This window comes from Aedes aegypti, chromosome 2, assembly GCF_002204515.2.
Source record: "Aedes aegypti strain LVP_AGWG chromosome 2, AaegL5.0 Primary Assembly, whole genome shotgun sequence".
NCBI classification, from domain to species: Eukaryota; Metazoa; Arthropoda; class Insecta; order Diptera; family Culicidae; genus Aedes; species Aedes aegypti.
Window position 1 is genome coordinate 329410147 of NC_035108.1, and position 16773 is coordinate 329426919.

Sequence of the window (16773 nt, forward strand, 5' to 3'; positions counted from 1 at the left end):
TTCTAAAGCTTTAATATTATTTAGATCTATTTTGTTAAAGTGAACTTTTTTGTCCCGAGCACCAAAATACCACTATTTACTTGAATAAGGGCTGCTGAATCCATTTTCGTTCCTAAAAATATCTAGTCTAGTTTTTGAGATGTTGGCTGTTAAAAATGCAATATTGAAATATTTCAGCCAACTGGCACGAGTAACTACACTAATGTAATTTTGCACTCTGTACTGTTCAACACACTTTTCTGTCAGGAAGGTAAAATTTGTATAACAGGATATCGTTGTAATTTCTAATGATTATCTGCCTGGTAAGAATTAACCTAAGGTTTTTTGAAACTCTTAAAACGTCACCAATTATAATTGCTTGCAGTCTCCATACAAAATTGTTCGTTTTTTATATTGCAAAATACTTTCTTACTTTTCTAACCATCAAATAATAACTTTTGAGCATTAAAGTACAATGAACTTTGTCGATAAGTAATATTATACACATGAAATTTGAGAAAATGGCCAAAAGGAAATGACGAGAAATATCTTTGGATAAATTTCTGGAGAAAACCATGTAGCAAACATTGAACAACTTCCTCAAACGATGTTTGAAGTGAAACTTGAAATGGCAATCTTGGCTTAATACTTTGTGCTGTGCTCAATTTAATTTCATGGAGAATTATTTAAAATAAATTCCAGAACGATTTACACTAAACTTTATCAGGACCCTTCGAAACTCTTTGATATTTTGTTTAAAGAACTATTTGTGAATTCCTTAGAAGAATTTCCGTTGATTTAAGAAATTTATGAAGGATTCCTGGCGTGAATTTCTTGCGGTAATGGCTGGAGAAAGTTTAGAATGAATTAAAGTTAGAAAATAAATTTTAATACCAAATCGGTGAAATGAATGAATTGTTATGATATCTGTAGGATATTTGAAATAATTCCAAATGCAATTTTAGAAAAAACATATTCACAGAAGGCTTATCAAGAGAACTAGGGCAATTCGCCTAATGTTAAACGGCCAAAAACCTCGCCTTTTATTGAACCGTCCGTGTATTTCTAATGGCGTGTTCAACAATTAGCGAGCATTTTGACGGTTCCACAATCGGCGAACTATCCTGGAAACCATTTAAGAAAAAATGGCCTACCTTTTGACAGTGTGCTTAATGGAAGTGATTCTTGAAATATAATTGGCAGAATTTTTGAAATGATTTGAAATAATCCGTATATTATATAAATTACCAATTTCTGTAAGAACTCAAGAGGGGAACCAGAAAAAGTTTCATGAATAATCCAGAAAGATGTCATTTGCGAATTTTTTAAAAAATATTCTGACCAGTTCTAGATAAGTTATTGAAGAAAGAGCAATTATGAGATCCAAGGATATTTTCTCTGTTGTTGCGCTTGGAGAGGCAATCGAGTTCACCCTCTCAGGCGAAAGACGACATGACAAAGCGAACGTTGAAATGAACATTGCGCGAGAGTCAGCATCGTTCGATTGGCACGAAAGTTCATTGCAGTCTACTTGTGTTAACTGGTGATCCAGTCTTCATTGCCAGCAGATTGTTCATTATCGTTTCGTGATCCGATCTGCTCGTCAATTTGCACCGCTAGATCGGACCACTATTCGATTGTATGAAGACACTATCGGTACCTGCATCAATGCGTCAGTCGCTCGGTCGCTTTTAGGAATATTTGCGACCATATTGACGGTGCGTGTCAGCAAACTGGCAGTGTTTTGAAAACTCGACCCGTTCGTCACGTATTTTTAAACTGCATAAGAGTTTCCTATGGTATATCAGAAGATACCTATCATTTATTTGCGTGGTAGAGAATTAGAAACTGTCTACCGAATCTTAGATGTTGCTTTTTGCTTTTGCTGGCTCTACGTCCTTCAAGACATGACCTGCGCCACAATGTTACGCCAACTAACTCGGTCCATGGCTGCTAACCTCCAATTCCTCGATCGCCCACACTTCCAAGATCCTGCTCCACTTGGTCAAACCACCTAGCTCGTTGCGCTCCCCTTCGTTTTGTACCGGCCGGATTTGAGTTGAACACCATTTTTGCGGGATTGTTGTCCGGCATTCTCACAACGTGTCCCGCCCATCGTACCCTTTCCAGCTTTGGTGACTTTCGTGATACTGGGTTCACCGTAGAGTTGCGCAAGCTCGTGGTTCATTCTTCTCCTCCATACGCCGTTCTCACATACTCCGCCGAAGATCATCCTAAGCACACGTCGTTCAAAAACTCCTAGCGCTTTTTTTTTTTTTTTTTTTTTTTTTTTTTTTTTTTTTTTTTTTTTTTTTTTTTTTTTTTTTTTTTTTAAAGACACTACTCGTTAATGCTTCCAGTGGGCTGTTTGCCCTTTGAAGGAAGCACCACACTAGACAACGGACTAGCATGCAACGCCCAGTGGCACAGTCGGAAAACATTCCTCTCGAAAAGTTTTCGGCCTGAAGCGGGAATCGAACCCACACTACTTAGCACGATGCGGCTAAATGCCTCGGTGACACTAACCACACGGCTACGAAGCCCACGCTTGCAGGTCCTCTTCGAGCATTGTCCAAGTCTCATGCCCGTAGAAGATTACCGGTCTTATTAGCGTCTTGTACATGGTACACTTAGTACGGAAGTGAAGTTTACCAGACCGCAAGGTCTTATGGAGTCCATAGTAAGCACGACTTCCGGCAATGATACGTCTTCGAATTTCTCTGCTGTAGTTGTTATCCGAACGTTTTCAATGATCCGAGGTAGACAAGTTCGTCCACCACCTCGAACTCATCCCCGTCGATCGTCACGCGTCTGCCTATGCGAGCTCTATCGCACTCGGTTCCTCCAGCCAGCAGATATTTCGTCTTCGACGTATTTACCTTCAATCCAACCCGATCTGCTTCACGTTTCAGCTTGGTATACTGTTCAGCTACCACCTGGAACGTTCTTCCGACAATGTCCACGTCGTCAGCGAAACAAATGAACTGGCTGGATTTATTGAAGATCGTGCCCCACATGTTGAAGCTCACCCGTTTCATAACACCTTCTAGCGCAATATTGAACAGGGAGGCAGGAAAGACCATCGCCTTGTCGAAGTTCTTTGCGTGTTTCAAACGGGTCCGATAATGCACCCGATATCTTCACACAGCACTGTACACTATCCATCGTTGCTTTGATTAGTCTAGTCAGTTTCCCGGGAAAACCACTTTTGGAGGATCTGCCGCAATATAAAGATTTGGTCTATCGTCGATCGCCCGTCCACAAAACCGTCTTGATAACTTCCCACAAATCTGCTTGCCAGTGCACAGTGGGACGGATATGGGTTTTAGGAGGAAAGATGGAACTCACGCCTTCAATTGCGATTTTACGTAAAAATGATGTTCTACAAAGTAGTTTCTAATATAAAAACAATTTTTTTGGTCGGAACGAAAATTAGGGTGGCCCTATGTTAAAAAAATAACCATAAAAACTTTTTTAATTTACGGAATATTGATATACTTTGTTCTACAAAGTTGAAAATCGAAAAATTTCAAGCTGATTTGATAAAAAAAGTTTTTTCCTAGCTCAAAAATTGACCGTTTTAGAGCATTTTTCGCTATTGATGTAGGGTGGCCCATCAAAAATTGTTTTTTTTTGTGTTTAATTTTTATTATTTCAAGTTTCTTAGTATTGTTGTCTTCCCATTACTTTCAAGGCTAAATGAAACGCAAACATAAAAGATATATCCAATGGAAACGAATAGATACAAGAGTCTTTTTGTAATGACTGGTTTATATATTAATAACCGTTACTAACTGATTTTGGAAGGAACTCCCAAATTTACTATAATGTTCAATTTTCAGGCATGGCTATCTCTAAATTATAGCCTTAATTAATCAAAACATCTAAACATGATAGTTATTCTTCTTAATCTAGCCTTGAAAGTCAGCGTCATAATCAGAAATCGTACTCTAGTAATATACCGTTCCAGATACGATATATCTCCTACGGTGGACAAATTACTAGTAATTTGTCGGTGGACAAATTACTAGTAATTGAGCATTCGTTACTTCCAATCAGAATGTTTCCTAAAGAGCCCAGCAAATCCCAGAACAGAAGTATTCGGAAGTTTGGGATGAGCCATGTCAGGAAATTCAACCGTGAGGTAAATTTAGAAGATATTTTCCAAAAACAACGATAACTTCAACATATTCGCAGCTGCAATTCGTGTTATCATCTCACAAGAAACGTCATGGTTACATGTCACAAGTGTTCGAAATTAAATAACTGCTTCAACAACTTTATACACATCCCCATCAAACACTATCTCAGGACCAACACCACTAGGCCCACTAGGCGGTGTATTACCTTCAACCATGTGCTTCATTTTGGTAGAATTAATGGTCAGGCCTATACCCACTGTCTGCCTTTTCAGAAGCACGAAGGCCTCCTACTGTCCTGCGATCGATTCCCATACGGTCGATATCATCCAAAAAGCAAAGAGCATAAGTGACCGTGTGATGATAGTGCCGTTTGTCTGCACGCCATATAATAGCATTCTCGAGGGCAATGTTGAACTGGGAATTCAAAAGGGTGTCTCGTTGCTTCAGGATACTTACCTGGAGTTATTTGTTGTAATTTTATACAACTTAGGACTTGCTGGCAAGACATTTTTCAAACAAATATGTTTGCTCAATAAAAGTTGAACATTTTGTTTAATTCCCATGTTAGTATTTTATCCCAAAGATTACATTCATGTATCATTGTTGGAACGCTACCGTCACAATTTGGTAAAACTAAATTATTAACATGCTGTTAACAAAATTTAACATATAATTTGTCATAGCAGTTATATTATTTTTACAAATTAATTGCACACACCTATTTTTCAATCCCCGAAAAAGGTTTCAAACAGACCGAATCATTTGACATAATACAACAACAGTTTTTAATTTAGTCGAGACTAAAAATTCAGTCCAATATAATCAACATGTGTACTACAAAATACATAATAAAATTTAAATTTGATTCTAGGGTTTAGCCTTAGGTGGGTTCACCTTTTTTGAGAAAAAACAAGGCAATTAATTGTATAATTAAATTTGAGTGGCGGCTGCTTTTTTTGTCAAATTAAAATCAAAGTAAAGTGACTTATTCGTTATAAGTTATTTTGGATAAGTTAGCACTAATATAGGGTAAATTGTCAATTATCGCACGATAAAAGAAGCAGCAACAGTAATTTGGTTGTCAAATATGTCAGAATTCCTTAAACTTAAACTGAATTTTGCTCAAAACCAGCAAATATATTGAACAATCAGATTTCCCATTGATTTTTTTTGCTTTTTAATTGGCTTGATTGACTTTTTCTCACATTCATGAACCATTGCCAAAACCAAATTATTTCACACTTCGGAAACATCCGCATCCTATTATTGCACTCTTTGTGCCCATCCACACTTTGCACACTTTGAGCATCCTATTATTACACTCATCTTTAATTTTGCTTTTTCCGTGAAGTTGACTCGGTAGACGGCGTGATATAATATTCCAATCAATAAATTTTACGAATTTCGACGAGTTTGCATGGTAATTCTATGAAATAATGATTTTACCGAAGAAAATGCCAGTAGGGTGCAAAACTGCATTTTGTTCTGTCAGTTTTATTTACATTCTGTGACAATGGGCATTGCATATCTCGTGGCGTTTACTCCATAGCCAATAAATTAGGCTACAGCTGCTGGCAGTGCGCCAATTATTGAACGCTTTAATATTTGGAAAGTATAAGTAAGTTTTTCAAATAAGTTCACCTCGCATTATAAACCATAACATATATCTCTATTTTCGATGAAAACAATATTGAAATCCATTTGGATTTAACTTCACTATTTTATAGCGGTAAAAAATTCAAGTACATCATTATGCACTTTTTTATGATAGACAAACTGCTGGTAGCTAGAATGCAGTATTCATTAGCGTTTAGCATTAATATTAAGGTTTCAATTCATTGCCATCAGTGTAATATTCCCCAAATATTGGCAAGTGTGCAATAAATGGGTGGTGTGCAATAATTGGCAATTTACCCTATTTATTGAATGTTTTATCTTATATAAGCTTATACTGAGTTAGTTGATCTGATATTTGATTTAGAATTTTCCTGCAATTTAAAATCACCTATAGAATTTATTTTAGTAAATGCTTAATTATTGAAGCTAAAGATGGCTTCGTTAGAAGCGTCCAAATGTCATCGATTATCGTGCCTAATAACATTGTTCGAAATCAACGTCACAACGTATTATCAAATTTGCTTGGAAAGAATAAACTTTTCAATTCCATACACGAACAATCATCAAAAAGCATGACTTTCAAAATTCAATCAAGCTTGTCAGGATTCAAATTTTTCCATTCAAAGCCATTACATGAATGGACATTTTTATTATGTTGCACATCATAATTTTGTGAAATGGCAATCGCTATCCTATCAAGAATAAAAGCCCATCACCGTGTAATCCTTGCGCTGAGTGTTGTCCTTTCAACTATGAACTACTTTGAGCTAGTTGAACCGGAAGCGGTGATGCCGTTGGCTCTCCGTTTGCTGGAGACCTATGGACTACGCGGCGAAAAGCGGAAATTTCTGCTGTTTCAAGTAATGATTTTTTGGGAAATGTTGATGATAGTGATTCCCAAGATTTTCCTCGGTTATCGCAGTCAGGATTTGGTGATTCGTGGCCTATCGGAGTTGCTGTTCCAGTTGCACATCATGATTCGGATATGTATATTTGCATGGCACCGTTTTAAGTTCGAGGGATTGGTTGCCATTATACGGAGAGTATACAAGAAAAGTGATAGACATGAAGTGTGTTTTTGTGAATGGCAGTTCTTATTTGGTTATTAACTTCTAGTTTGTTCATCTGAAGGAGATTCAACAATGAAGGCCGATTTACTGAACTTCAACGTAATGATTAATAAGCAATGCAAAGGATACTTCCTGTATATTATGGGTTGCGTCAGCTTGTTCACGGTGGCTCCATTATTTCAAAGTTTGGGTAAATTCATTACAAATCGAAGAGGAAACGCAACAGAGAATGTAGAATATATAACAATGATGGAACAAGAGTAAGCTTTAAATGTTTTATAGAAAAAAATTGTTTTCCATAATCTGATTATTTTGTTTAAGATTCTACGGTTTGGATATCCGTGGAAATTTCAGTCACTATTTGATTTATGTCGCACTAGGAAGCATTGCCTTTTTCACTTCGGCATCATTCTTTGCTGTGACCGGTGTGATAATGAATTGTGGAGTCCGATATACGATGCCAATGTTCCGATTGATAGTTGTTAGACTGAATAAGCTTCATGAACTTCCAGAGCAGCATATTCGTGAAGAACTTCGGGAAACCATTAATTTGCATGTGGATGCATTAAGGTAGCTATAACAGTTCATACAATAATTGGATAGGTTAGATTTTTTTTTACTTTTAGGTGCGTCAAGATATTGGAAAAAATCGCCAATGTGGCCATGGTCATTCAAATCGTGGATTGCGTACTCATATGGATTTCCATGATTTTGTATATGAGAAATGTAAGTTTCCAGAGCGTTAGAATTATTATTGGTATTGCAAATTGATTTATTCCTCACCAGAATCTTAGTGTTGATGCCATTAGTCTAATGGTTCTATTCGTTGTTCTAACTGGGGAAACTTATGCTCTTTGAGATTTATTGACTCAGCTCACTAATGAGGTAAATTTTTCCCATCACTTCTATCAAATGAGCAAACATACAAGTATCGTTTTGATATTCAACAGAGTTTAGCAGTGACACGAGCCATCATTGACTGCCAGTGGTACAGCTTGCCATTGGATATACAGAAATCATTGTCGTTTGTCTTATTTAGAGCCCAACGCAAAGAAGGTATCACAGCGGCAAAGTTTTTCTTCATGGATGTTGAACGTTTTGGAAGGGTGGCGCAGACTTCATATTCGATCTACGTGGTGCTTAAGGATTACTTGTAAAATAAGTTGTGATCTAGTCAGTTTTCTTGATTAATACTGCTCTTTTCACATGAGTGCTTGCACATCAAAAAAAATACAAAAAAATTGTTTAAACTTCATCTTTTTTGGTGAGAAAAAAATATTTAGTTAAAAAAAAAAGTATCCGCGAAGAGCATTCGTCAAATGATATACTGCCATTGTATTTGTTTTGAGAATTGTTCCACAAACGTTGTTTGGTATTTAAGTCTCCAAAGAGTGAATTGATTTGACTGGTTGACAAACAGAACTAGGCCAGTAAGCTCATTTCCGTTATAAAACAATTGAGTGATTGGAGGTGGTTCTATTGCTTGGTGTACTTGAAAATACAAACCTAAAACACAGAAGAACGACATTGAATACATTTGATCCAGCTTTCTACTATCTACCCAGTAGTCGCCAAAAAGTACATTGCACTTCCTCCCATCGGCCAGTGATAAATGAGCTCGAAATTTGACCGCAACCAGCTCATTTGGAACGCATCACGCCAGATGACCGGAAAAAACAACTCCCATTCCAGCAAAAAGTTCATACGTGTAAATACGTTTCCCAAGTTTCCCTGTCGCGTCGTTTACCACCATCCTCGAAGCTGGTCAAACGAAGAATTGCACGTTCCCCAAGCGAAAGAACTTAAATTGCTACCGGATGATGTATGGATTCGACGTCATCCTTGGGTGAGTCACGTGTCCAGCCCTTTTTGCCCTCCTGGACCAGCTGTCCCGGTTCAACTCCGTGTCGGGATCCAGGAAGAAAAATCACTTGCCACTGGGGCAGCAAATAAATAGGTTAAAAAATGCTGACACTTGTGTGCTTTATGTTTTCCTTCCGCCTCCAACCAACGAAACCTTCGCGCCCGCCCCAATCCATCTGTCGAAGAGACAGCGCCCCTAGCGACGAGCACTGTTCTACTGCCATCGGACGCCACCACGGTGAACATCATCAATCGGTCTTTGGTCCCTTGATGGTCTGGGCAAACGCGAGCCAGGTCGGGGGTGGATCGCTTTCGCTGATGAAAGCTGAGATACGTCGCACTAAGGGAAATTTGGAAAATCCAGGTGGCCAAAAGTATTTCTAGACATTTTACGCACTCTTTAGGTTCATTTAGTTTCAAAATACCGTTTTGGAATGACGTTATTTGTTTATGGCGATAAAGGGAATTGTTATCATAGACGAACAGACATAACACGTAGAACATAACGTCAATTAAAATCATCGCATATTTCAAACCATCATCGTATAGTGGTCATGTTGCACGAAATCCTCTTTTGTGTAACAGGGAATGAAAAAGATGCTAGAGTGAAACATCGTCAAGCACGAAAAGAATCATAGCGAAAGAGTTGATCGTTAAATGAATAGTCGATGGAAATATCGTCAGTGTTACGTCTGGTTGTCTGTGCTGTTATGATGAATTGTTACCGAAATTCGAGATCGTTCTTTCTTCTGCAGTTTGCCAATACAAATATTAGTCTTCTTCTTAATATGATGGGTTTTTGGTTATGTTTTTAACACTCTGAAATTTGGTCGGCGTTAAGTCAGAATAAACCAAGTGACATTTTTTATATTTTGAGAAATATGGGATCAATATTGGATCAATATTTCCACACATCTTTGTGTTACTTCCAAATAATATAATGTGAAGTGATTATCATGGAAAAACATAATTCAAACCTCTAAAAGAACACGTTTCAATGGACTATGTGCACTTGGTTCACTCTGATTGAACCGAAGAACAACGTTCAGTGATTTGTTTCACTCTGACTGAACAATTTCTTTGAAAATGTTGGCATAGTCAAATTGGGTTCATACCTCTAAGATAGTCGAAGGATACATTGGTATCGTAAATTCTTTGAGAATCCATATCTTTTTTTCTAAATTCAGTGACATAACGATAGCTTGAAAACTAAAATTTTGTTGTGTCAAGGCATTGAGGACCAGATATATTCAAATTTACGATCAATCAGAGAGGTCCAAGTGCAAATCTTGAGTATCGGCCAAAATATACTGGTTCAAAAAGCGGGTTCTAGGACATTCCATGCAGACAACATACAACTACCTTAACCCTCTAATACCCAAATTTTTATTTTCGATCTAAATATCATTTTTCGTTATATAAAATCGTTCTAAACATGTTATGGGTAATGATTTATTTTTATTCGCCAATTTATGAATTTCGGTTTTTGATTTTTATTACTTTTATTTTTGATCATCCCTATTATTTTTCATTTTGTCTTGAAGCCTCTTCTTATTACTGATTTATAGCAATCATAAGAATTTCAGTTTTTTCGGTACTTTTGAAAATATTCATTTTTTTCTGGAATGTATTTTATTTTCCGTGAAACTAACGAGAAAACAGGTTTAAAATTATGTGAATACTACCAGGCTCTTCTTCATTGCTTTTTGACACTTGGTCCACGCTGTCTATACAGGAATTTTTGCAATATGTGATCAACTACCGAGCTATGGTAAATGGCTAGAAATCAAAATCAGATGCATCGAATCATATAATATTTATGAATTTCTATTGATCAGTGTTTGGATTTTGATCAGATTAAGCCGATCGATCCATATTCAGAGAGCTCTAACAGTTCGTGAACCACAGTTCGTGGCACATCACAATCAAAGAGCCCTATGAATGTAAACATTCACTCTCTCGTTTGGTACGTGGCACGAGAGCATTCAAGAGCAGTAGCTCTCACAGACTACAACCGTATCGAGTCATTCGGGTGATTTATGTTTTGCATAAAATTGGTAAAAACTTTCATATTTTCTGGTAATGCAGCCTTTCACAACGTAATTATAATCTATTGGATTATCCTCTGTTTCTTCATCAGAATGAGAGTGTGTCAGGGAAGATTCAAATGTGACGTCCATCGTTTTTCGGGATTTCTAGAACCCCTCCTCTCCCCACTGTCACGTTTTTTACAATACACTAGAACCTCAATTTATGAAATCTTTTTTACGCAACCTCAATTTAAGGCACTTTTTTACGAAGTAAAGTCAATTCGTCACTGTTTTTTTTACGTTTTTTTAGTTTAGACAACTATGTGAGAAGTTAAGTAATAGATCGACATCCGGTTGGGAAAAACCATTGGAAACCCATGCAATATGGGTAATTTTGGAACAGGCACGACGTGGGGATGACGAAAATCGATGTCTGAAGCCATTTTTAAATCCAATTCACTAAAACCTCAAATTTAGTTGACGGCACTTTTTTTACTAAGTAAATTCAAGAATATCAGTACAGATCAGTACATTGATCCATTTGCTTATATGAAACAACTACTTACGTTTGTAGATACTCACCCGACTAAGGGTACATAACAAAATTATATCAGCACATATAATTATGTTATAAGGTTTTTTCGAACATAGGTTGTCATAAACTTGATGCAGAATGTTGTTAAAATAACTAAAATTATAACAAAAAGTGTATGAATAGTAACATAAACATAACAAAATGTGTTTTAATTATATCAAAAACATATCAAACCAAGTTATAATGTTTGATACAAAGCATCAAAATTATAATACTGTTCGATATACGATAATATTGTATATTATTGGAAATACATAAGTATCTATTTAATTTTGTTATAATGTTGTTGAAATTGAACAAAAAATATCTTGAAGGGAAATAATACACACTATGTTATATTTTTGTTTTAATATGTTCTGTGGATAACGGAGCCTTACAAAATTATATCATAGTATGATATGCATATCATATTCTGATAAAATTTTATTATATTTTTGTTACAATCCTCTAGTCAGGCAGGCCTTTATTTCGAGGAGTCCTTCGTTTGCTAATATGGTTAGTAAGGGGTCTTTGCAATATTGAAGAACTAACTTTTGATGATTGGTTATGCTTGAAGATCTTAATGCCTATATTCGATAGAGATTTTGAAGGACCAAGAACATCTGCACAAATCAATACAATACACCGTTCACTAACAGGGATGGTTGAGGGCTCTTGGAGTATTTGAAAAATAACTTCTAATCACTTAGTAGATACTAAGGCCTATATTCAATGGAGTCCTTCGAGGATCAAAAACATTCGTACAAACCAATGAAATATTTCGATGACTTAAGTGAATGGTTAAGAGACTGTGCCACATTAATAAAAAAATATATCGATAGACCATTGATTCAAAGGCCTATATTCGATGAAGTCTTTGAAGGACCTAGGACATCCTCACAAATTAAAACAATACACCGTTTACTCACATTAATGGTTAGGGGCTTGTAGAGCAAATTTGGGTTTCGCGACCTCCCAACGTGTCGTCAGCTAGCTTTTATTAAAAACGAGCGGAGCGATGAGTGGTCGGGGGTCGCGAAAGCCAAGTTTGGGAAACGATGCCTTAGAGTATTTGAAAACTAACCTCTAATCACTTATTAGGGTCGTAGATCCCAAGGCCTATATTCAATGGAGTCTTTGGAGGATCTAGGACATCGGCACAGATTATAAAATATTCATTTTACTACTATGAATAGATAAGGGCATATGCCATATCAAAAAACATTAAAGGATCGCTAAGTATACCAGTACATTGCAGGTATATATTCCAGGAAGTTTTTGAATGAACTAGAACACCTGTTGTACTCACTTAGTTACCAAAACTCCGATCTGACAGTACAAACGTTTCCTCAAAATATATCAATCTTCTAGGGCCCAGTATTGTGAGACATTCTTCAACATAGAAATGATAAATTACAGTGTACCTAATACATGCACTGTCACACTTTCAAAGACACGCCTCCTCCCCCAATCGATGGACGTCATTTTTGGATGACCCCTCAGCGAATGTTACAAGTGGTGACACACAGTAATCGTCACCAAACAGTGGGTGGTGTGTGTCTGTCTTGTTTTCGTTCACGGCTCTTTATCTTCCACGAAAGATAATTGTCGTGCGTGTTGTATGAATGCAGGCGGATAAATGGGATGAAATTATGGCTCGTGTCTCAATAAGCCTCTGTACGTGCCATAAATTCTTTTGTTCTTTTGACTTTTACTGTGCGCCGTGTTGGTGCTGTCTCTTACGGGCAACTTTAAAACAGGGCGCACAGTAAAAGTCAAACGTTTTATAGCATGCAGAGGCTCATGATCTTGAAATTGGTAGTGCTTCGCGAAGCCCAAGCAGGACAGTTCGGTTTTGCGTCGTCCGATAGATTTGGCTCACGGTTTCGCGCATGTTTTCGTCGCCGGAGATTTTTTTTCTGTTTTCAAGCGTCTTGCTGGGTAGTGCTTCGTGAAGCCCAAGCAGGACAGTTCAATTTTGCGTCGTCCGATAAATTTGGCACACGGTTTCGCGCATGTTTTCGTTGCCCGAGATTTTTTTTTTCTTCCTGTTTTCAGGCGTCTTGCTGGGTAGTGCTTCGTGAAGCCGAAGCGGGACAGTTCGGTTTTGCGTCGTCCGATAGATTTGGCTCACGGTTTCGCGCATGTTTTCGTCGCCGGAGATTTTTTTTTTCTGTTTTCAAGCGTCTTGCTGGGTAGGTATTTGGAAGGCACAAGCAAGCCAAGCAAGACGGTTTGTTTTCGGGACGCCAAGAAGTTTTGCTGTCAGTATCAGTTTTATGTTCAGTCGAGGATGGATTACCAACTGGTGAGTTCGTTTCATGCTTGTGATAACACATATTTTCTTGAAAGCGTAACTTTTAAGTAATTTTAAAACAAACTTTGTATGGTTCGTCACTATAAGTGTCGGCATTATGCTTTTTTCTTATACAATTTCAATATACATATATTTGTCTCTTTTAGACATTATTAAAAATTATCTTTTGAATTGTTCGACATTGTGAATGTTGACGTATTTTTTAAAACTTCTACCATATCGAGACAAAATGCACAGTAATACTCATATGTAATTTTCAAACAAACTATGTATAGTTCGTCACTACAAGTGTCGGCATTATTCCTGTTTCATATAATTTAAAATATATACATGTAATTTTCAGTTTTCGTCATTAATAAAACCATCTTTTGAATTGTTCGACATTATAGATGTTGACGTATTTTTTAAAGCTTATACCTTCTCGAGACAAAAATACAACACTAGCTTTAAATATGAGTCGTATATTTCCCCCTTGTCCATGGATCGCATCATCGACCAGAGGTGACTCCCAGATCTTTTCCTCCCTCAATAATAAACACCCTTCCCGTGGTGATTGTGGAGATGCAGAGGTATTCTCGGTCTCTAGAAGCAACAATCATTACACCCTAACATTCCTTTCCCTTCCCAACTGACTGTAAGGACTTGGCCGGCGCCGTTATTGATCAATAATATTAGATCTGCTAAAATTGCACTTCGAGAGTAAGTGGAAACTCCCATCCCTTATTCATTTGGATCGTAGTGCAATTCTTACCAGTTCCGATCAATCACGGAGTAGCAACCATTGACATGTACAGTCAGTCTATGCTATGCTATGCTATGCTATGCTATGCAGAGGCTCATGATCTTGAAATTTCCCAAAGCCTGCTATAGCCTGATGAGAAGAAGACTCATTCCATGCCAGAATACTGTGAAATCACTTGACATGTTTTGCATTCTCTTGAATTCCTCTGTGTACTGATCATTTTTGTTTTTATGGTAAAAAGCACTTGGTCCACTCTGACTGCATACTTTTATCTATTTTCACTGACCATCAAAGTAAATTTGTAACATACCTCTCGCAGGTTTTTGCATCTAATGAGAGAATAATCCAATTTTCCCAAGTTTTGTACTTGGTCCCCTCTGACTTAACGCCGACTATTTGGAAACATAAAATATGCTGTTATTGCTATTTTAACCTTAGTAAGGACCTTGCGTCTTTTTCGACCCATTTCGAAATTCAAATAATTGTAATTGTTAATTGAAATAACCAAGCAATTTGATTTATTCCCCAAAACCAAATGAATGGTGTCCATTTCAGAACGATTTTTTATGTCTGGATATATTTTGCCAACAGGATAAATAGATGGTTATTCTGGTCTCTTTGGTGCACCGGAATGGTCACCGGGAAACCCGTAATGTGGGTCCACTAAGTTTCGGCAAAACAAACTGGGCATCTTCTTCTTCTTTCTGGCGTTACGTCTCCACTGGAACAGAGCCTGCTTCTCAGCTTAATGTTCTTATGAGCACTTCCACAGTTATTCACTGAGAGCTTACTATGCCAATGACCATTTTTGCATGTGTATATCGTGTGGCAGGTACGAAGATACTATATGCCCTGGGAAGTCGAGAAAATTTCCAACCCGAAAAGATCCTCGACCGGTGGGATTCGAACCCACGACCCTCAGCATGATCATGCTGAATAGCTGCGCGTTTACCGCTACGGCTATCTGGGCCCCTAACTGGGCATGCGTCGGTTCAATCTTCATGATTTTGAATACCTGCGCCACTTCTAGTTCAATTGTAAATGAATGACCATTCTGGCTCATTGTGACCACCGAAAAAGTCCAGGAATTACCACCTGAGATACCCGTATTGTAGGATATTTCAGTTTGTATACCAAAACTGAATGGTTATTCTGGATGAATGGATTCTGGATTCTGAAACTAGATGTTTGTTTTGGATGAATGGATGGTTATTCTGGTCCTTTTGGAGCACCGAAATGGCCACCGGGAAACCCGTTATGTGGGACCACTAAGTTTCAGCGCCAAAACTAGGCATAAAATGGATCAATCTTCATGATTTTGAATACCTGTGTTTCTTCTGGTTCAATTATAGATAAATGCCACTTTGGTTCTTCTTGATCACTGAAATAACCCAGGAATGACACTGGACCCGTTTTGTGGAACATTTCAGATTTTGTAAAGCTTAGCTTAGACTGACTACACATATCAATGGTTGCTATCAGGCATTGCATTTCATCTCATCATTCGATCATCTGAGCAAGATACGGATCAAATAATAAGATATTATCTTAGAGCTCTTTGATCGATTTTTGAACTTCACCTTTGACTCCCTTGATTCAAGATGAAATCTACTCATCTGAGCAATCTGTGCATTAAAAAGCCTGGATAGAAACATTACAAACAGCCCGGCTGTCACGTATGGTATTATCTGTTCTAACATAATTGTAAATCATCTGTTGGATATTAATCAACGGAAGTAAGTAGATAATTCGTACTGTGAGGAAATTAATTATAATTTTTCATATATTTATAGGTTGAGGTGGAATGCTTCTTTTGTTTTGCGGCCATGCTCATAGTGTGTTTTATTTCTGTCGGGCCACAAACCCAACTCACAAGCAGAAAAATTAAGTAATGGAGCGCTTCCGTAGAAACACTTCATATCAACCACAATAAACGATGAAGAAATTACATACATATAATATAATCAGTTTGGATTACCATTTATTATTGTTAAAAATAAAAATGTTCAAGGGAATGAAAGATTGTTTCATTAGGCATTGAAAATAAAATTATTCGTGACAGGTTTTTTTTTCGTAGATTACACCACAATTCAAGAAAGCCTAAATAAAATTTATTAAAAGATCTTGTGAGATGTGTTCCAAGAAACTGTACGTTTTTCTTGTTAAAGAGGAATTTATTTTGTAGAAATTCCTTCTCTTTGGACAGAAAGTCCAAACAATATGAGTTTTTTGATCGTGATTTTCATCTAGATAAGGATAAGAACAAACGCCCTATCGATTACAAAACATAGTTTTTTTTTTCATTCATACGCTGAACCATGTGGTAAAAATGCTACAATTGTTAATGGCGCTTACATCGACCATGGGAACATGAGCAGTGTAGCAGTATAGTCAAATTAAAAAAAAAGGAAAAAAACCCAGATGTCACCAAACAAGCGC

The 16773-nt window shown here is 37.2% G+C and overlaps 1 protein-coding gene and 1 long non-coding RNA gene across 2 annotated transcripts; both read left to right on the plus strand.

The window, feature by feature from the left end:
• The first annotated feature begins 6475 nt into the window (after positions 1-6475).
• Positions 6476-8105, plus strand: LOC5570634. Its single transcript, XM_001659191.3, has 6 exons — positions 6476-6794; positions 6855-7068; positions 7130-7378; positions 7435-7534; positions 7595-7693; positions 7759-8105. Exons 1-5 carry the CDS (start codon positions 6491-6493, stop codon positions 7664-7666), a joined length of 939 nt encoding a protein of 312 aa, XP_001659241.3. The 5' UTR covers positions 6476-6490; the 3' UTR covers positions 7667-7693; positions 7759-8105.
• A 7707-nt stretch (positions 8106-15812) lies between these two features.
• LOC110675815 lies at positions 15813-16396 on the plus strand. Its single transcript, XR_002499819.1, has 2 exons — positions 15813-16070; positions 16128-16396. It is a non-coding gene; the product is annotated as an uncharacterized LOC110675815 (long non-coding RNA).
• Positions 16397-16773: the final 377 nt, after the last annotated feature.

Excerpts from the sequence above, each read along its gene's own strand:
- LOC5570634 (XM_001659191.3), top strand. The coding sequence starts at position 6,491 with ATGAACTACTTTGAGCTAGTTGAACCGGAAGCGGTGATGCCGTTGGCT. Across the intron at positions 6,795-6,854 it reads ACGGAGAGTATACAAGAAAA|TTTGTTCATCTGAAGGAGAT; the intron begins GTGATAGACATG and ends ATTAACTTCTAG. Across the intron at positions 7,535-7,594 it reads TGATTTTGTATATGAGAAAT|AATCTTAGTGTTGATGCCAT; the intron begins GTAAGTTTCCAG and ends ATTCCTCACCAG.